Here is a 23,032-nt window from a genome sequence, read left to right as displayed (position 1 = left end):
GGCCCGTATAACAGCTGCTTAAGGATACGTGATGATTAGATACATGACAACACAGCACGATGTCTACGGAACAGGGGAGCCTGCGCTCAACGTAATTCTGTGGCCTATACGCATGATCATTCTACCGCATGGCTACGCAAGCGGCTATCACAGACACGGCCGCGTGCTAAGTTTATTCGCTTTCCCTCTCGACAGTATGTGCTTACAGTGCTCCACTCTGCACGACCCTTTTCGTTGTGGAACATTTTCTCGAAGGCTGGATGAGTTGTCAGAGTCTTGAGTGCAGACGTCTGCAATTTATGCTGTTCAGAAAATGTTTCATCTCGAATATCACCTCGTCGTCGTTCCGGAAATGCCGAACATGCAATGGGTTCTTCGTCGGAGAACAGAGGACGAACTAGCTTGGCACTGTCTCTGTAGAATATGGGGAAATGATAGAAAAATTTATAGCACAATGAAGTGTCACGTGCGACTGTGTCCTGTATGTGGAGCGCTGTTATGTGAAAGCAGCATTTCCCATGACAGCTTCCCGCAATGCTGCTTCACGACAGACTTTATCACGAGATTTTGGTAGTATTCCCCATAAGAGCATAACTCCACACCATGGCAGTCCCAAAACACACTCGCAACTCAGCATCACCTAGCCCCATGTCGGGTTGGGTCTTTGTTCCTTCGGCTCTCGAGAATCCACATCGTTTTGCTACTTACATTGCTCATTTGTCTATTGGTAAACCCAGAAGTCGCCCATGGCGATCATGTGGCTAAAGAGGTCATCTGTAATTGCCTGACACAGCTGAACATTTCGTCCGCTGCTTCAGTTGGGCGAGGTTTTTGAACAAGTGTAAGCAGTCGCGTGCTAGAACATGCTCCTGGAAACCAAAAATTGTAACACTCGACAGTTCCAAAAGCTCACCATGGACGTTAATACTAAAATCGTCCACAAAGCAAAGACCCACATTTTTTTTCTTCTGACAACAATGTTGCGAATGAAAAACGTGAGGTATGAATCTTTGAAGTTTCCTGAGTGTGTGAAGTTAAGCTTTGTCGGGCTTGAATAGGTCTTGCATGATGTCCGTCATGCCAGTTGAGGAGGTACTTGACTGAGAAGTAGCGGCTCCGGTCACGAAAACTGACAACGGTAGGGAGACCGGTGTGCTGACTACATTCCCCTCCATGCCCCTTATCGGCTGAGGTCTGTCAGTACCGTTGGCTCTTCCGTTACTTGTTCCGCCGCAGTTTAGAGTTTCTGAGCGTGCGAGCAAAATTCTCAGTCAAGTACCTCCTCAACTGGCATGACGGACATCATGCAAGACCTATTCAAGCCCGACAATGCTTAACTTCACACACTCAGGAAGTATATATATATATATATATATATATATATATATATATATATATATTAAATTGTGTCATATTGCTTTTATCTGTTACTGTTTGAATTGTACAACTGCAATTTCGGAATTTGCGAGATTTTCAAGTAGAAGATTTTTGACACTTATGCTTGAAAACGGCACAATTGCCGAAATTGCAGCAGTAAAATAAAAACAGTAATACCTAAAAACAGTATGACATCATTTTAAATAATTCGGTTCCTCCCACAGATAGTCTACTCGCAACTGTGCTCTAAACTGGCGCCTGTAAGCGATGTACGTTACAAGGGACGCAGCGTCGTTGAATTTTCCACTACAGGGAAAGGAGCTGCAGGGAATATTGACAAACGTTTTGAGTGAAATGTACGGAGCACCTACGCTTGATGTATGTAACACTATTTGCTGGGCACAGAGGATGAGGCCATCAAATGTCGGGTCGGCGGAGCTCCACGATTTGCAGCGACGAGGAGTCTGTGGCATAGCTGTTTGACTCCCGGTGTGGAGTTTGAACTTGTGCCCCCGCCCCCTACACTCATACACACACACACACACACACACACACACACACACACCAAGAAATTTCATTTGAGGAGGCATTTTTTTATACAAGTGGTTAAGTAAACAAAGTATAACGTAACTATTTTGTAAACAGCTTTTATGACTGGAAGCAAATATTCAACACGCATTTCTGTAAACAACATAGTTTTATTGATTATTAATGAAGCAGCACAAATAATGAAAGATAATGGTAGGTGACTTTAACATTTAAGATAGAATCTTTCCTTTCCAGCTTTTTCTGCTGCAAATTCCGAAACGGCCTCAACAGGATCCTTAGCTGCATCTACACCGTCTTCGAATGAAAAAACTGCCAAACTGGAGAGCAGTACTTGACTCATAGTGGACCTGTGATAATTTTTAATTCATTTCAGTTACAAAAACTTGCCTTCAAGTTGAGGCTGTAAACAGATTCCGGAAATTTATATTCAGCCACGAACTGTAAGTAGCTTAAAGATTTCCAACCAAGAGACTCTTCATTTGGAATTTTCGCATCTTGCAGAAATCTTCTTAGGCATGAAATTTCTGCAAGTATATCATCATTAGAAATCTCGTCATACTTGTCAACTGAACATCAGCTGGCGGAAGCTCCGTTTCTGAGGTTTTAATCAGATTGCTGGTCTCCGATGTAACAAAACGATCTGATGTACGTTCCATGGTTTTGTAATGTATATAGCTTGTCTTGTAAATGTCGATGCGCTTTACCATTGACCTTTTCACTTCCTGCTGCAAAGTCAGCGTCTCGTCTGCAGCCTTCTCTCCAGCCTTCTCTTCTTCCTCGTAGTTTTATTTTTTCCGCAGGAATATCCATCTGGTCACATATATCCTCCGAAAATGGAAGTACTTCAACAGTAAGATTATTTGACTTCTCTTTCAAAAAGAGCTTTAGATTTCTTATCTTAGTAAAACACATTCCAAAGCTGACTCCAAGAATCTGTAAATACCCCCTAATGAAAAAAAAACCGACGCACAACGAAGAATTAATCAGAATGGGACGGAAACTAGTAGATGTGACGCACATCTACAGAAGAATAAATGATTACAGTATCAAAAAATGAATGATTTATTCAAGAGAAAGTGCTTCACAAACTGAGGAAGTCAATAACGCATTGGTCCACATCTGGCCCTCATGCACGCGGTTATTTGGCTTGTCATTGATTGATACAGTTGTTGAATGTCCTCCTGATGGATGTCGTGCCGAGTTCTGTCCAATTGGCGCGTCAGATTACCAGAAGCCGGGTGTGCTGTGAACATCTCTTGCTCATCAGGTGCTCCTTGGGTATCAGCCCATATCATATGAAATGAAATATTACCTCCTGAAGCTAATAGGTTACTTGAAAATTCCCCTACCGCGCAAGGACACGAAGTACGCTTTAAACTGTGATTGTTAAACCAGAAATTATACAAAAAGGTGCGAATTCGAACACAGAACACAACATATCCGCGAATAAACGATGAAACACAAAGAAACATCACCATACGGGTGAGCTCCAATGACTTAACTCGATTAAAAAACAAAACTTGAGTAGTTTCGAAAAGGAAATCTTCTTTGAAGCGAGAATTACATTGTTAAAAAGCCCGTATATCTATGCGTGCAGCGCGTGGAACACGAAAACTAAGAAATAAGAAACCTGGAATGAACTCCTCATTCCTTGATATATCGTGATTTGCAAAGTCGCATTGCAAAAGCATTCTTACTGTTAAAGCCGCTGAGGTGGTTGCAACAAATCGGGGTACGCCGAACTGCGACCGCTGCTGTAGCTGGGCTGAGCCGCTACGATGTGGTTGCGAAACTCAAATCTCATTAACTTCGCTATTAATCAAACTTCAGACACTTGGCAGGGAACAGGAGACAAGAAAAACATGTATGAATGTGGAGTCCATACTAGTATCACCAAGTGGAAATTCGAATTACAATATGCGTATAGAAACGAATGCCTGACCGAATTTTGGTAACCTTCCTTCAGACATCGGAGAGGCACACAGCACAATCTTTTCTAGCTAATCTCAGAAAGGGCCCAAGTGCTCCTCCAATCAGGGATCTGGGAGTCTGTTTCCCAGCTCCCTCCATAAAGTTAAAATGTATCCGCCAATGAGATACGTTTATATGTAAAAAGGAGACGAGTGTCGCCCCGTTCCCACGTTGTTTGTTGGAAATTCTGTGAATTTGGCTTCGCACTCCATTCCCAAGGGGAATGGTGAATTTTGGAAATCTGCAGACACACAAGTGGCTACATACACTACTGGCCATTAAAATTGCTACACCAAGAAGAAATGCAGATGATAAACGGATATTCATTGGACAAATATATTATACTAGAACGGACATGTGATTGCATTTTCACGCAATTTGGGTGCATAAATCCTGAGAAATCAGTACCCAGAACAACCACCTCTGGCCGTAATAACGGCATTGAGTCAAACAGAGCTTGGATGGCTGCCCATGCAGCTTCAACACGATACCACAGTTCATCAAGAGTAGTGACAGGTGTATTGTGACGAGCCAGTTGCTCGGCCACCATTGACCAGACGTTTCCAATTGGTGAGAGATCTCGAGAACGTACTGACCAGGGCAGAAGTCGAACATTTTCTGTATCCAGAAAAACCCGTACAGGACCTTCAACATGCGGTCGTGCATTATCCTGCTGAAATGTAGGGTTACGCAGGGATGGAATTAAGGGTAGAGCCACGAGTCGTAACACATCTGAAATGTAACGTCCACTGTTCAAAGTGCCGTCAATGCGAACAAGATGTGACCGAGACGTGTAACCAATGGCAACCCGTACCATCACGCCGGGTGATACGCCATTATGGCGATGACGAATACACGCTTCCAATGTGCGTTCACCGCGATTTCGCCAAACACTGATGCGACCATCATGATGCTGTAAACAGAACCTGGATTTATCCGAAAAAATGACGTTTTACCATTCGTGCACCCAGGTTCGTCGTTGAGTACACCATCGCAGGCGCTCCTGCCTGTGATGCAGCGTCAAGGGTAACCACAGTCATGGTCTCTGAGCTGATAGTCCATGCTGCTGCAAACGTCGTCCAACTGTTCGTGCAAATGGTTGTTGTCTTGCAACCGTCCCCATCTGTTGACTCAGGGATCGAGAAGTGGCTGCACGATCCGTTACAGCCATGCAGATAAGATGCCTGTCATCTCGACTGCTAGTGATACGATGCCGTTGGTATCCAGCACGGCGTTCCGTATTACCCTCGTGAACCCACCGATTCCATATTCTGCTAACAGTCATTGGATCCCGACCATCGCGAGCAGCGATGTCGCGATACGATAAACCACAATCGCGATAGGCTACAATCCGACCTTTATCAAAGTCGGAAACGTGATGGTACGCATTTCTCCTCCTTACACGAGGCATCACAGTAACGTTTCACCAGGCAACGCTGGTCAACTGCTGTTTGTGTATGAGAAATCGGCTGGAAACTGTCCTCACGTGAGCACGTTGTAGGGGTCGCCACCGGCGCGAACCTTGTGTGAATGCTCTGAAAAGCCCATCATTTGCACATCATAGCATCTTCTTCCTGTCGGTTAAATTTCGCGTCTGTAGCACGTCATCTTCGTGGTGTAGCAGTTTTAATGGTCAGTAGTGTACTTTGCTTGAGGAAATGTCCACACTCAGCAGTATAACAGAAAGTGGACAGCTCAGGACTCCACCTCAAGTTTACTAACAAAGCAGAGTTCTCACCCCATTATGCTACTGAGGACACCAATCTTCCGTTCTGCCATTCATTGTCGGCGGAAGCTGAGCCAGGTGGATAATCCCTGCAAAAGCGCCACCGACTGTTCATGCGATCCACAAGAGTGAGACCTGCACTAAGTGTCTGGTATTTCTTACAGAACGTATGAAAGTTCCTCCTGTCTTCGCCCAAGCGAAAAGTAGTTCCCCAATAAAGATCAGTTGCATTTAATGGAAAAACTACAACAAGAATGAAATATTAAAGGGGTGGGTTACGTATATTGCTACACGCCACCACGTAGCCATTCCTGAAATCAACAGGGAATACAGGTAGAAAGTCGGCAAATACAATCGAATCCGACAGTAAACGATGCGCCGGCCGCGGTGGTCTAGCGGTTCTAGGCGCTCAGTCATGAACCGCGCGACTGCTACGGCCGCAGGTTCGAATCCTGCCTCGGGCATGGATGTGTGTGATGTCCTTAGGTTAGTTAGGTTTAAGTAGTTCTAAGTTCTAGGGGACTTATGACCACAGATGTTGAGTCCCACAGTGCTCAGAGCCATTTGATCCATTTGAAGTAAACGATGCAAGAGCGTCTCGTATGCAAATTCAGTACGTAAATAGAATAAAATGTGAGGAGGAATGCCTGGAACTGGCCCCTGTCTCACAAGATCGTCAAAATCCCGAGCTGGTTGAAGGGCCAGGCCCATAATCCCCCAAACATACCCAAATGGGGAGAGATCAGACGATCTTGCTGGCCAACGTATGGTTGGCAGGTGCGAAGACTAATACAAGTACCAGAACTGTCACTGTGTACACGGGGTCATTATCTTCCTGAAATGTAAGCCCAGGATGGCTCGCCATGGAGGGCAACAAAACGTGGTGTAGAATATAGTCGACATACCACTGTGCTGTAAGTGTGCCTCAGATCAGAACCAAAGGGTCCTGCTATGAAAAGAAATGGTTCCCCGGACCAGCACTCCTAGTTCTCGGGTCATATGGTGGGCGACAGTCATGCTGATATCCCACTGCTGTCTACGCCATTCAGTGAGACTCCAGACTGTGGATGTCTCTCGTGACGCCACAGACAGCAATGTGATTCGAAGTCTATCAATCAAGGCCAAAGCCTAATAATTGCTTGCATAAGGGCCAGAGATGGACCAATGTGTTATTGACTTCCTCAGTTTGTGAAGCACTTTCTCTTGAATAAATCATCCGTTTCTCCTGAAACTGTAATCATTTGTTTGTCTGTACATGTACATGACATTTACAGATTTTCGTCCCATTCAGACAGTTCCTTCGCCTTGTGTCGCTTTTTCCTGTCTCAGATTGCACTTTTGTGCCTGGTCGAATTCTTCTAGGACAGTATTACGTAAACACAAACCACAGAAAACCGAGAAATCACACAATGCAGGCAACAGAGTTTTAGCAGATCTTATGATTTAAAAGAGAAAGACAGCTCTTCAGTGATATAGCACACGACGGTAGTAGGGCAATGGCCGTACTGGTGCACTATGGTATCAAATTGATATGCAAATTAATTAAATTGTGACAGCTGACTGATTTATGATATTACAATATTAAGCATGTGGGACAGTTTTTTAAGACTTAAGAAACATTTTAAGAGAATTAAACTCTGTTTTTTCCCCCTTTTACTCAACAGTCTCAACTGCACTATTACTAGAATATCATTCTACTGGAGCGAGCCCCTTTCAGTGTGAACCGATTCAATTAAAGTGTGGAGTGAGCAGAAAAGAAGGTGCTGTGAGGATGATGAGTTGACAAATTAGTTAGGGGAATACTAGAGGCAGATGGTTTATGAGTGTTTTAAAAGGCAGATGTCTCTGTCACAACGAAGGAAATATAACCACTGATTGGAAAGTAATCTCCTGACTTCTAAATGTGGACTGTCAGTCAGGGTACGAAGTATTCTAAAGTCATAATTTTTGTCCAACTCCCACAGTCTCCTACACCAGATGCAGTTCATTTACTTGCAATGGACTGTCATTATGTATGTGATAAAAAAGGAAAGGTCTCAGACCATTGGGCCTCTAATGATTTCCCCTCATGGTAAAGATATGTTTTAGCTGTGTAGTACTTCACGTTATACATGTAGAAAGTATTGACTGTCAGCTGCCTTAAATGACTGTTGAATGGGAACAAATAGTTGATGTGTGTCTTGCATAAATTCAAAGGAAGTGGCTGCATTATTTTGTATCCTCAGGCACTTTTTTCTGTTTTTCAGTAAACTATTTTAAGTGTTGTTATTGGCATACACAAAAAGACCTATGTTGTAGGCATATAATGGGAAATTACAGACTGGCACTCTTTGTATAATTGTAAGGCGCAATCTAAAAACAAAAATCGATTTTGAAGACCAGGAGATTTCTGAGTGATGTTACAGCATTTGTAGCTAATTATCTAAATAGCCAGTACTGCATGAAGTTTTTATACTAAGAAAGAAACATGTATTAAGTGACAAGTGTTGCAGCGCTGCTGTTTAATTTCTGTTATTTACATATGAAAGCAGATCAAACAGTGTTTCAGCATAGCATAGACAAAATGTTCTGTAAGAATTTGAATCAATTAAAGTTGTTTAAAAATATTCTAGCGGATATAAAATGTATTCTGGTATTATCCTTTTCTTTATTAATCAATTACTTGCATCAACATTCGTACAGCATTGTGATTCATTGTATAACAGCAAAATGAGTGATGGATAGTTATAAAGAAAAGTACCTAGCATATGGGTCTTGTGATCACAAATATACTGTTTAGAATTTTCTTGTTACTACTGTTCAAATTCTAAATATATTACCAACTGGTAACATTACTTATCAAACATTAAAACTTACTTCAATAATAAAAGCAACATTCTATTTAGCTGTAATTATTGGTTGTATGGAAACATATTAAAATGTGATGCAGCTACGCAATATTCCTTATTATTAGATGAAAAAATTGTACATGTCAGTAATACTAATCAGTCTCTATTTCATTTTCCACAAAGTACTTCATTTTCCACCTGGTGGTTTTTCATTTTGTACCAGATTTTGATGCACTGTGAATTCTTGCATTTTCATATGAGAAGCAATCAAAACAAGTAATTGTTTTTTATTAAAAAATAAAGATTCAGTGTTTGTTAGTTACCATTTTGGTTGTTATTAGGTATTGAATTTAAGTAAGAGAAAAATTTAAAATTTAAAAAAAAATTGATCAAACGTTTGTGAAAAGATTTGCCTAAAAGTAGTAAATAAAACAGATTAGAGAAACATTTGATGCAATTTAGAATGACACTCAAAATCATGTAGAGATAATGACACATGTCACATGTCAATCCACTCTATTTTATTTCTTATTCACATAATAGTTAACAGGTTTTTGCCAAATTGTTCTTTATTTTCATATTTTGTTTAGAAAGTATGAACTATAAGAAACGGAAATATCAGTGACCATTCTATTATTATTACTAATGAAAATAATCACAGTGTGCAGGTACATAACAAACATAAATGCAAATACAAGCTGATTTACAGTACTACTCTAGTCCTAGTTTTATTATTCACATTGTTCTTTTTATGCAATTTTTTGCATCATATCTTTTACAGAGATCATTAAACAGTTCACACATGCAGTCTTCATTTGACTGGTCAGCTTTCTTATTTTGACAGATCTTGTGAAAATCATGTGTTGCATATCATGTTACTACATTTCAGAGTTTGTAGTTTATCTGTTTCCATTCCTCTGCCATTATGGTGCTAGTTGAGTAAGAATCATTCCAGATAGAGTTGTGTTTTTCTATAAATATTTTTCATGTACTTTTGGAGGCCTTGGTGTTTAGCAACAGAATCTGCAGTCTGATATCTTCTATGAAGGAGGTTTCTTACATTAACATGTAAACCAGTCTTGGAGGCACTGGCTTCCCAATGCCCAGGATTCGTTCAATATGGTGGTGTTTACCTTTCTCTAATGTCACATGATCAGTGGCTTTTACTTTGTCCCACTTTATGTGGATACTGTAAGTTGCTGTTGGTGCTGTGGCCATCTTAAACAGTGACACTGCAGTTTTTGTTGAGAGTTATCTTATGCTGCTGAATTTTGTAAATTGCTTTTATTGATGCTTTTGATCTTCCTTTCACATAAGTATTGATGAGGTCAGTGTTGTTTGTAAAGTAACTCGGAGATATTTGTATTTTGGTACCACATCTAGTGGTTTATTTTGAAGGTCTAGAGTGTCTTTTTGTGTGAGTTTACCACCTCTTCTGAAAATTATCTGTATAATTTTGCTGTGGATTATTTATTATTATTAAAAGAATGTAGATCTTGTTGTAAAATGAAAAAATTATATTAGGGGGAAGTCATATTATTGTACTGCCTTTTCAATTGTTTCACATTGTAACTAGTGGTTGTATGTGACCAGTTCAAGTGACTATTGATAATTTTGCTGTGCATTAGTTCAAATTTATTAAATGCTCTGAGGAAGTAAATATTAATTCGTCAAGATACGCATTTATACACTTGATGATATGTGAATTCTATTTATAATTTACATAACATATAAATTGTACATCTTCAGTGATAATTTAGGACAGGAATATTTAAAGTCACCCTAGCCTCTGTGCAGCAAAAATTAAGCTTAAATTGTATGGTGTCATCCTATAAATTGCACCACCACTTTTCTTATATATTGTACTGGTACATTTTAGAATAATGTTCACTACACATGATTTAACAATACTGATGTGATCTAATACGTGATGTATATATGTTACCTGCTGTTACTATAGCTAGAGATAATGGTATTATAATGATTTGCCTACCTCCACACACCACATAGGCTACAGCCATTAGACGTCGCATTTTTAAAACCACTCAAAGCTTGTTACAACCAAGCAGCAGACGAATAGCTTCTCAGAAACCCTAACAGCAATATTACTCAGACAAGGACTGTTCAGCTCTTATGAGAGTCATACAACAGGGCAGCAACCATACAAAACACTATCAGTGGGTTCTCCAACGCTGAAATCTGGCAATTGGATCACACATTATTCCTGATTCGGACTTTGTGGTTACTAAATCCAGTCCATACTCAGAGTTTAGAAATGAGGAAAAATAAATGAGTGAAGAGACAAGAACTCCCAAGAAAAGCAAGACAGACCAAACGAAATTATGCACTCTTCAATTCTTCAACTCCCACAAAACAGACCTGTAGCAAGGGAATGTTAGTAGGTCCACAAAATATCTGCTCTATACCAACTTCAAAAAAAATAATAATAAGAAGCAGAACATCATTATCTGCTGCTGAGAACAGTAGTCCTCACAGGAGGACTAGGTCTAACAAAAATTGGCAATGCGCCTTGAAGCCATTGTTGACCAGAAGGAGTAAATGATTCAGTTCTTCAAATTTTGTGTATCATTCCATACCTGGTGGGCGAAAGTAAGGGCAAAGAAAAAAGTATTTTATTAAAACAGCTGCAAAGGTGAGTGAGTAGCTGATGTTGCAATTGTCCAGTGTGAGTCTAAAAGCAACAGTTTAGATAAAGAATATATATTAATGGCTCAAATTCGTTTACTGATATCTTAAAATTAAAATAAATAATGGTCATACGAGAATTCTATATTTCTTGTTGAAGATGAGAAAGACCTTTGTGGTGCACTTAATAGTACAAGTGGTACAATTCAGAAGACCTACTTGTAAGCTGTACCACTTTGCATCTCTCCACCTATCACAATACATCTTTTAGATTGTAGAAAATTTATTTTTGAGACTTTCAGTATATGTTTCTGAGAGAACAGACTATAGATTATTTATATTACACTTAAATAATGTATATTAGAGTTCAGTAAAATACGAAAAATGGTAAAAGGGATACAATTTATCAGACTGCACAATACCAGTAATACCACTCAGTCTCACATATCAAAGAGTATTTCATTTTTCACTTTGCATTTTGCATTCTTATACCACACTTAATTCATTATGAATACCAACATTTTCATTGTGATAAGCAATAAAAATAAAAAATTGTATCTTCATTATAAAAAATGAAGATTTAGTGTTTGTTGATCTACATTTACATCTATTAATAAATACCAGATTCAAATAAATGAAAATAAAAACTTGAAATATCGTTTACATGTATTGTGAAATAATTTCCTTAAAAGTAAGAAAGGAAACAGATTAGAGAAACATTTGATGCATGTTAGAATGATGGTTGAGATAAATGATTTTACAAATTCATTTTTATTTTCACTTTTTATTCATAAACCAGCAAATATAATATTTTGAAATATTGATCACTATTCAGTATTTACTAAGAATATACATGTCACAAGAAAGCAAATGAGTTCCAACTAATGCTGAAATTTTACTTTTTTTCAATGTGAAAAACATTGACACTGTAGCAGCTGCTCATGTTGTTAGACCTCACAGTAGTCAGTTTGACACTGTGTTTGACCATTTCACACTCTTCATTTACCTACGAAAATTCGTACAAAAAATTTTCCTTTAAATCTGTAATTAAATTTTTCTTATAAATCTTGATTAATTTCAAGCAACTAAACCTTTTTTGTAAAACTACACAGCTGTCTGCCAGTGACAAAAGTCTTAGGACAGTGATGTGCATGTACACTTAACGACCGAGAGCATTGGCGTGAGTTGTCAGTGCTAACAGACAAGCAACGCTGCATGAAATAACTGCAGAAATCAATGTGAGACGTGCGACGAGCTTATCGATTAGGACAGTGGGGCGAAATTTGGCGTTAATGAGCTATGGCAGCAGAAGACCGACGCAAGTGGCTTTCCTAACAGCATGATTCGCCTGCAGCCCTTCTCCTTGGCTTTGTCACCATACTGATTGGACCCTAGATAACTGATCAGATGAGTCCCGATTTCGGTTGGTAAGAGCTGATGGTACACTGGTACCTGTATGGTGCAGGTCCCACGGAACCATAGTTGTCAACAAGGCAATGTGCAGGGTGGTGGTGGCTCCATTATGGTGTAGTTTGTGTTTAAGTGGAATAGACTGGGTCCTCTGATCAAAGTGAACCGATCATTGATTGGAAATGGTTATGTTCGGCTATATGGAGACAATTTGCAGCCATTCATGGAATTTATTTTCTCAAACAACGCTGAAATTTTTGTAAATGACTACGCTCCATGTCACTGGGAGACAGTTGTTCACAATTAGGTTGAAGATCATTCTGCAGAATTCGAGCAAATGCATTGGCCACCCATATTGCCCGACCGATTTTGCCCGACATGAATCCCATCGAACAATTATGTGACATAATCGAGAGATCAGTTCGTGGAAAAATTTCTGCACCAGCAACACTTTCGAAATTATGGACAGCTACAGTGGCAGCATAGCTCAGTATTTCAGCAGGAGACTTTCAACGACATGTTGAGTCCATGCCACGTCGAGTTCCTGCACAATGCAATGCAAAAGGAGATTGGTTGCCTGGTTGGTTGATTCAGGGGAGGGGTCCAAACATTGAAGTTATCGGTTCCACAGATTAGGGAAGGATGAGAAAGAAAGCCGGCCGTGCTCTTTCAGACGAACAATCCCAGCATTTCCCTGACACGATTTAGGGAAATCACGGAAAACCCTAATCAGGATGGCCAGACGCAGGTTTGATCAGTCGTCCTCCCGTATGGGAGTCCAGTGTGCTAACCACTGCTCCACCTCGTTCGGTACAAAACGAGGTCTGATACAGCAGTAGGAGATATACCACTACTTTAGTCCTCTTAATGTAGTGGTCGTACTGACATTAACTGTTAACACGGTTGTTAAGATACGGCTTAAGCTGTCAGACTGCACCTTAACTACCACAAGCTGACCGTTCAGTGTTTTAGGCGCACTCTAGAGAGCCTGACTGTTGTGCTTCCGCAGGCCACAACCGCAGCAGGGACGTGCTGATGCTGCACGCGGGCCAGGGCGGCGTGGCCGGAGTGGTGTCCATGGCGGCCGCCCCTCACGACTACTCACCACCCCTGGCGGTGGCCGCCGGCGCCTCAGCAGGTGCGCTGCTCGGGTTCGTCTGTCGCCCCTGGGACCGCACTGCGATCGAGGACACGGTCAGTCTCTCAGAGTACTCTGACAGAGGTGGCGCACTCCTGCAAGTGTACCAAGAGTACCGGTACTCATAAAGTACAATGAAATTACAAGCTGCGATAATGAATCCTGATAATACTGTTAGTCCTCCACTTATTAATCTTCAAAGCAACGCAGTTCACCCAACAGCGGGCGACTTGTAGGCCACCTCGATTGTAGAAGTGTACGATTTTACTTTTCAGATAATTGTCACACGTCCAAAATAGCCTTGTCATCATTATGCAGGTACCTGCCACACACTGGTTTCTTCGTCCAAAGATAGAGGAAGATCTCACCGGATACCATGTCAGTAGTATACGGCAAATGAGACAAAATTTGACAGGACAGTGAAGCGGCATATGTGGTTGTACACTGAGCAGACTGAGCTGGGACATTGTTATAGAGCAGGGGTTCCCAACAAAATTTTCTCGAGGACCCCCTCATCGAGCATGATTGGTACCTTGTCATATCACAGTATCAAGTACATAAAAAAGCCGAATTAAGAGTCTTTTTATACGTTTTCTATTTTTGGTACTTAGGAAAAACATTGACATATTTATTATTGAAAAAATACTGAGCTTAAAACTTTCTCAATTTAGCCATCATTGTTATTGTTAAGTTTTTGATTATTGCTCAAAATCTTTGTCTTCAAATCTGGGTGTTTAGTATAACAAACTCCTTCAAAAATTAAAAATTGAGTATGAACTGAAAATGACAGGAAAAATTAAAACTGAGTGTATTGGTATTTCAAGTGTACTACACTTGACATTGCATTGAGTAGACATTTGTGAAAAATAAGAAAACACTAATTTCATACAAGGTATTATTTATTTGAAAAAATACAGTTACAACAGAGTACTCCATAAGTATACAGTTAGTTTTAATTTTCAGTTCTTAATGACATGAGTTCAGTCTGACCTTTGAGTCCATTATTTCTGAAATATTAGGTTCCAAACTTGAAACTTTCACTCTGAAATCCGACCGCATGTCGAACCGATTCCTATAATTATTTTTCATGAAACACATGGAAGACAATGCTTGCTGACACCGATATGTGGTTGCGAATGGAAGGAACTTTGTCATTGCCTTATCTCCAAGTTTCTTGTAGTCCTTGCGTGCTGATGCCCAGAAGTCTGTAATTTTATCACCGATGAAAATTTTTGTCATCGTACCACAGCTGTCCGCAGCTCGTGGTCGTGCGGTAGCGTTCTCGCTTCCCACACCCGGGTTCCCGGGTTCGATTCCCGGCGGGGTCAGTGATTTTCTCTGCCTCGTGATGACTGGGTGTTGTGTGATGTCCTTAGGTTAGTTTGGTTTAAGTAGTTCTAAGTTCTAGGGGACTGATGACCATAGATGTTAAGTCCCATAGTGCTTAGAGCCATTTGAACCACAGCTGAACAGATCCACAAGTTGATCTTGCTCTTCTTCAGTGAGGCGTTGGATTTTGTCCATTTCTTCACAGCTGAAGGAATTTCGAATCCATCTGTCGTCAGGGTCAGGTTCAGGGAAATACTCTATAAAAGTGGTGGCTAGCCTGCGTAGATGCTCGGCTACATTGATCTTGATCTGGTCAGGCAAACTCTCCTCTGATGACTCAAAGAATTGTTTTAAAGTAGAAAAGTTAATTAGTGTCTCCTTAAGCTCTGCTCATGCAGGAAGCGACCAAAACAAAAAATCTGTATCGTACGAAATATATTTAATACATTTTTTATTCTAATAGCATCTTGCGGACCCCTCTGGCATAGCTCGCGGACCCCTGGGGGTCCGCGGACCACCTGTTGGGAACCACTGTTATAGAGTGAAAACACCGTCTTGAACAGCTTCTCGTGATGCTCCTTGCTGACAGCCTCTCCTCTCACTAAGGAGATTTCGGTAGTATGCTCCTGTGACAGTTTGTGCCTTAGAAAAACACAGTCCAGTACCTCAGAAAAACAGAGTCCAGTCACATTAATCACATTAATGCGACCACCGCCTATGTTCGATGTCAACGTGCAATAACCACTCACAGACGACAGGCGGCAGTACCAGCGGTGGAGGATATATAAATATTGTTGGGGGATGCAGAATACAATGCAGTAGCTATCATAAAGTGAAAACAGAGAGATTTATCTGAGGTCCAAAGAGGCATGATCATAGGCTTTCAGGTTAAGGCTTGAAGCATTTCTGAAAAGGCTTACTTTTTTAACTTTTCATGTGCCGCCGTGTGATCTAAAAGTCAGTATAAACTTGAAAACTTAATAAACCACGGAATAATGTAGATGTAAAAATTGACACACATGCTTGGAATGACATGGGGTTTTATTAGAACCAAAAAAATAAACACCCCATATTGCTAGAGGCGTGAAAGATCTCTTGCGCGCGTCGTTTGGTGATGATCGTGTGCTCAGCCGCCACTTTCGTCATGCTTGGCCTCCCAGGTCCCCAGACCTCAGTCCGTGCGATTATTGGCTTTGGGGTTACCTGAAGTCGCAAGTTCGTCGTGATCGACCGACATCTCTAGGGATGCTGAAAGACAACATCCGACGCCAATGCCTCACCATAACTCCGAACATTCTTTACAGTGCTGTCACAGCATTATTCCTCGACTACAGCTATTGTTGAGGAATGCTGGTGGACATATTGAGCATTTCCTGTAAAGAACATCATCTTTGCTTTGTCTTACTTTGTTATGCTAATTATTGCTATTCTGATCAGATGAAGCGCCATCTGTCGGACATTTTTTGAACTTTTGTATTTTTTGGTTTTAATAAAACCCAATGTCATTCCAAGCATGTGTGTCAATTTGTACCTCCCTATGGTTCAAATGGCTCTGAGCACTATGGGACTCAACTGCTGAGGTCATAAGTCCCCTAGAACGTAGAACTACTTAAACCTAACTAACCTAAGGACAACACACACATCCATGCCCAAGGCAGGATTCGAACCTGCGACCGTAGCGGTCGCGCGGTTCCAGACTGTAGCGCCAGAACCGCTCGGCCACCAGCGGCCGGCTGTACCTCCCTATCTACATTATTCCGTGATTTATTCAGTTTTCAAATTTATACTGACTTTTTGATCAGCCGCTATAAATCTTGTTGGGGGATGCAGAATACAATGCAGTAACTATCATAATGTGAAAACAGAGAGCTTTATCTGAGGCCCAAAGAGGCATGATCATAGGCTTCCGGGTCAAGGCTGGAAGCATTTCTGAAAGGGCTAACTTTGTAAACTCTTCATGTGCCACCGTGGTTAAAGTATATCATGCATGGCGAAATGGGAGTATCTGAAACTGGCACCGAGGCAACTATGGTGCACCTGCAGCCATAGATAGGAGGGCTGAACTACGGCTGTGGAGACGTGCATAGGCGAAAAAACGTGCAACTGTTGAGCAGCCGACTGCCCAGATGAACCAAGAGGCTACCAACAGTGTCTCTTTAACGACCGGTCAGCGAACATTTCTGCATATGGACCTCTGCAGCAGGCACCAGGTTCATGCACCCATGATGACTGTCATTCTTCGAAGGAGGCTGTAATTTACACACCAATACAGCAACTGGGCATTCACTGAGCGGCAACAGTTGGTGTTTTCAGACGATCACGTATGAAGCTCCATCAGACGCATGGCCTTTGGCGTGAACAGTCCTGCGACAGTCGTCGGAAGGGTCCAAGCTGGAGAACGTAGCATTGTGGTCTAGAGAATGTTTTCGTGGCATTCCCTGGATGATCTTGTCATTCTGCAAGGCACAGTGTATCAACAGAAGTATTTGCTTATCCTCTGGGACCATGTCCAACCCTACGTGCAGTTTGTTTCTTCCTCGGCACAATGGCATCTACCACCAGGACAATACAATGTGTCACACAGCTCCGGCGTGCATGCAGAGTGGGAAGAGCAGCTGCATGAGTTTAACATACCCACCTGGCCACCAGACTCCCTAGATTTAAACCCAGTTGAGAATCTGTGCGATCACTTCGATCGGGCTGTTCGCGCAATGAATCCTCAGTCGAGAAACTTAGCGCAGCTGGCCACAGCCATAGAGTCAGAAATTCTCCACATCACTGTCGGTAACTTCGAGAACGTCACTGACTCTCTTCCTGCACGTCCATGCTGCAAACGGTGGTTGTTCAGGCTTCTGACAGGTGGTCACATTAGTGGAACTGGACCGTGTATAACATGTTAGAACCACAGTCCAAAAACACTCAGCATAGTCTTCCCCAGTTATGAAAGCATTTTAGCCTTTTTCGACGGTCGCGAATCCACATGTTTCCACTAACTGCTTTCCTGCTTTATCTCGGATTACAGTGGCACATTCAGCATTTGTCCATATTGGCAGCTAATAAATCGTCTGAAATGACCTTACACAGTTCCGTTGTTTCCACTGATACCTCGGGTCGGCAAGCTTTTTGAACGCATTGCAAGACTCCTTCATACACCATATCTCCGTACACCTTTCTCAAAGTAGCCAGGAGTCTGTAGAAGGCCACACAAGAGATGTACAGCCAAACTCATTTTTCCTTTTCACCCGAGATTACAAAAGAAAAAGTAAACCGCACTTGGATTACCTCCTGTTCTGCGCAGCGTTCTCGTCAGTATCGCTGCTCATAGCAGATGTTATAAAGCATTGGTAAAGTTTGGAGCTGTGAAAACTCTGATTATGTGGCTATTATTAGACGTTCGGGTAGAAAATGTACATTAAATAATAGTCCGAGACGCCATTACAGTGCGTTTATTTATAAACACCCTGAACTATTACACAATTACTGAAGCTGATACATTTAATTTCATGGAATAATCACAACCAAAAGCACAACTGACAAACGATTTACACTGACTGACTTGCTGGATACCAGCAAGAATCACTAACAAACTTCGTTCGTTAGATATCGGAAGTATTTGTACTTGGTCTGTAGCGTATTCACCATCATTTGTTTCTCATTGCAATTAGTTTTTACTGCGCAGTGCAACAATAATAAAGAAGCTCTAATGAAGCTCAGACATCCCCTAGCAGATATTGTGTTAAAAGTGGCTTGTATTAATTAATTGGTACAGAAAGAGAACTCGTTTTGCACGTAAATCTCGGATGATCCCGGCTCGGATGGTCCCTGGTATCTAGGATTGCTGCAGCAGATACGCTCTCAGGCCTCTTTCGGCTCATCACCCCACCAGTGTACCTAGAGTGAGTCCAAAAAGTATTCGTCGAGCTTTATATTAAAAAGAAAAAGCAAGTCAGGGGCACGTAGAAAGAAGCCAATAAAAAATCTGAAAAGCTAGTCACGTGGAAAGTACCTCAGTAAATTATTTTTATTGAAAAAAGAGAACAATAAGCATTCGAACGATAAAAAGATTAACAAAATAGAACATGTAAAAAAGCTGTTTCATAAACTATTCGTCCATCACATGAATATACCTAAAATTGGCAACCAGGGACTAAACTTCAATTCTGACCCAGGGCACACTCTAGCTTCAACCGTCCGCACCACAGTCTGCCATTTGTTGTCGTTTTGAGCGGCTCCTTGGCAATGCAGTTTGCAACATGGGACGTAAGGGTAGCGAGACGATCCTAACTGAAACGAAACTTATTCTACGCTTGCATAATCAGTGCAGATCCTCTTTCGAGAGTGCTAAAGTAGTCGGGAAACATAGATCAACGCATTAGTCGATCACAGACTGTTTCTGCGTAATCAAAACATTGAGAAACCAGCCACGAACCGCCCTCGCTCATTGACCTATGCAGACTTGTGGTTCATCGTGAGGGAAATAAAGAAAAATGCTAAAATCAGTTCTCCTCAGTTGGGTGGGGAGCTAGAGTCGAGGAACAAATAGTTATGTGCCAAAACAGTCAGCAATACCTGCTAGAAGTTCGGATATATTGGTCGGGTAGCTGGCAAGAAATTTTGGGTTATTGGGTTAGTGCACAGAATTGGAAGAAACGTTTTCACTTAGTCCAGGAGCACGCTTTCAAGAGAGGAGACTACAGGAATAGCTTTAAATTTCCTGATTAAAGTAAATATTCAGGTCGGATGGCAGGTGAATGGTGTGGCATAAACAAAATGGACATGACGCGGCAAAACCTTTGCCCATTGGAAAACACAGTGAGGGTTCTCCGATGTGTGCTATACGAGTGCTGCAGGTGTTGGAAAACTTCATTTTAGAGAGTGTAAAATGGATCATGAAATATAGAGGGTGTAAATTTTAAGTTGACAAACCTGAGTAACTCGAAAAATAATCTTCACAGGAAAAATGTGTAGAATCCAAAATTTATTATTTTCGAGGGGGACATCTGATAGTGCTAAAATTAGCCCCTCGACCCAAGCCTCCTGGGGGTAGGGAGGGAGGCAACTTTAAAATTTCAAATGGGAACCCCAATTTTTTATTGCAGAATCAGATTCTACATAAATTACGTAAATTTTGTCTTAAACATTTGTTTTGATTCTTGATAGTTGGCGCTGTAATTCAAGAAAATCCATGTTCTCATTTTTGCATGGAAAATGAATACTGATAAATAAAAAATACTAACTTCATAAATTTTTATTCGCTGAAACTAAAACTCTCCCACTCCCATAATAGGGTGAGATTTGAGAGAGGAATTAGAGTTTTACAAATGTTGACCCAAATATTAATTTTGTCCGCCGATTCGAATAAGTTTGGTTTGTTTCGTGGTCAACATTTGTAAAACTCTAATTCCTCTCTCTCAAACCCCACCCTCTGGGGATACAGGGAGAGTTTTAGTTTTAGCGAATCAGAATTTATGAAGTAAATAAGTATTTTTTTTTATCCGTAACCATTTCCCATGCAAAACTGAGAACATGGATTTTCTTGAATTACAGCGCCAACTACCAGGAATCAAAACAAATGTTTAAGACAAAATGTAAATAGTTTTTTTATGTGGAATCTGATTCTGCAAAAAAGAAATGGGGGTTCCCATTTGAAATTTTAAAATTGTCTCCCGCCCCACCCCCAGGGGGCTCGGGTGGCGGGCTAATTTTAGTACCAGCAGATGTCCCCCTCGAAAATAATCAACTTTAGATTCTACACATTTTTTCGTGTGAAGCTTATATTTCGAGTTATTCTGGTTTGTCAACTTAAAATTTACGCCCTGTATATCAACATCTCAAAGAAAAATCTAAAAGATAACGCCGAAAAATTAGGTCTCTGGTGAAATTGCATCTGACCGGCTGGAAATACGACAATCTGCCTCCTGTACAATACACCGAAACTACTCAACACCCCACCTTATATATTAATCCCATTAACATCCATGGAAAGTGATGGAAGGGAACGTCATAAAAAGACAAATTATCTAACAAGAAGGTCTTAAAACAAAGTCTTTAAGATGAATGAGACAAATTTCCAACCTCTATGGCAGCGAACTTAAAAGGACCAAGCAGTAATAAGTGCAGAGGGAAAATACCATTAAATATTATTTTTTTAAATTTAAACAATGTCTTCCTGCCTTAAAAGTCAAAAAACGTGAGTGGACGAATACTTTGTGAATTAGCTTTTGTATGACATTTTCTGTTTTTGTTAGCCTTGTTATCGCTATTGATGTATTTTGTTCCATACTTTTATTGCAATAAAAATTATTTACTGAGGAACTTACCAGACAGTTGGCTCTTCAGATTCCGAGGGCGGAATTTGCCGCGCTCATGGAGCGTAAAGGTGTACTCGGAACTGTCGTATTATTTAAGTGGTGCTCTGATATGACTATTATTATTATTATTATTATTTACATTTTATGGCCTTCATTGGACCACTCTAGACAACTTTATACAAAGAATTTTTCAGTTTCCTGTCAGCCCAGTAGTTCTTCATTCTCTCAGACCTTATCCTTCTTTCTTCACCGGAAATCATCCTTCCTATTGTCTGTTTGTTGATTCTTGTTTGCAGTCTGGTTTGTTTGTCTGTGAGTTTCCTGATTTTGTCAGTTTTGTTTCTTAGGTCTTCCACTGTAATCTGTAGCTCATCCATATCGCCCTTGATTTCTGTAATCGACTTAATGTTGCACTTAGTATTCCACAATTTTTCTATTATTCTCTTGATGATCCTGTTCTCTTGAGTTCTGATTAGATGTCCGAAAAATGAAATGCGTTTCTTCCTGATTGTACTCATTACCGGTTCTATTTCCTTGTAGATGTTTCATTTGTAGCTACTCTCCAGTGTCCATCTTTCTGGTATGATTAGTTGATGCATGTTCTGATGATTCTTTTCTCTATTAAGAGTATTTTGTCTATTTGTGCAGTGTTAGTTGTTTTGAAGATGGTTTCACATGCGTATGTCAATTCTGGTTGAGTGACTGTTTTGCAGTGCTTTAATTTTGATGCTATTGACAGGCTCTTTTTGTTGTAGGTGTTCTTGGTGATATATTGTGCTCTAGTCAATTTGTTTATTCTGGTATACCATGTTGGCTTTTCATTGAGGTTAAATGTTATGATTTCTCCCAGATATTTAAATTTTTCTTCAGTTTTCATTTCTTGGTTTCCTATGGCAATTTTGTTTATGAGTGGTGGGTCAGTTAACATGATGACTGTTGTTTCAAAGTATATTCCAAGACCAATTTTCTGTGCTATTTCCTGTATTGAGATAACTTGTTACTTGGTTTCCTAAATACTGTTGGACAAGAGAGCAACGTCACCAGCAAATCCTAGACAATTTAAACTTATGTTGTCTTTGAGTCTTCCAATTTGGATGTTCTTTGGGTTAGTCTTGTATCACTCCGTCATTATGTGTTCTAAAGCACATTGAACAACCAGGGTGCCAATCAATCTGATATACCTATAATACAGAGTCAACATCTATAAGCAGTTCACTAATTTCATCTCTAATACCTCTTATGTTTTGATGAAATGTGCTAATTCTTTCACTCCTTGGATAGGAGACCTTCTTTGAAGGTTGTTCCAATGTTAGAGAGACCTCTTTTAAACAGGTATACCTATCAGCTGACTTCAGTCTAAAAAAGGTGCAGCTCTAACACCAGAGTAGCTATCTTTTCCAGATTACCACCTACACCATACTCACCATCCCTATCAAGACTATTCTCAGCTCCACCCAAAATTACCTCTTTCGTAAAATTCCTGCATAACTCCCCTAAGATGATAGTCACTTGAGCCAACCCTGCACTAGGCTTCACAATGCTGGTGACCTGGTACTCGCTCCCCAACACTTTCTGCAACTGCTGGTCTATACCTCTGCCATGTAAACTACCCAATAGCAGAACCTTCTTCAATTTGAAACTGCAACTGTCTTAGGCCTCTAAACTACTAAGGTCTGCTACATGTTTCCTACACATGCAGCTACAAGCGGCTCCTCTCACTAAACTGCGACAACTGGTCAAATCTATT

The 23,032-nt window shown here is 40.7% G+C and overlaps 1 protein-coding gene across 1 annotated transcript in view; it reads left to right on the top strand.

The window, feature by feature from the left end:
* LOC126204247 (putative ammonium transporter sll0108) overlaps positions 1-23,032 on the top strand; it is a 131,466-nt gene that overhangs the window by 85,844 nt on the left and 22,590 nt on the right. Inside the window, exon 6 of the mRNA XM_049938640.1 lies at positions 13,517-13,701. Within this exon, the coding sequence (XP_049794597.1) occupies positions 13,517-13,701 (185 nt within the window). The remainder of the gene's footprint in view (positions 1-13,516; positions 13,702-23,032) is intronic.

Source organism: Schistocerca nitens, chromosome 9, assembly GCF_023898315.1.
Source record: "Schistocerca nitens isolate TAMUIC-IGC-003100 chromosome 9, iqSchNite1.1, whole genome shotgun sequence".
NCBI lineage: Eukaryota > Metazoa > Arthropoda > Insecta > Orthoptera > Acrididae > Schistocerca > Schistocerca nitens.
This window is presented reverse-complemented; position numbering and strand designations above follow the sequence as displayed.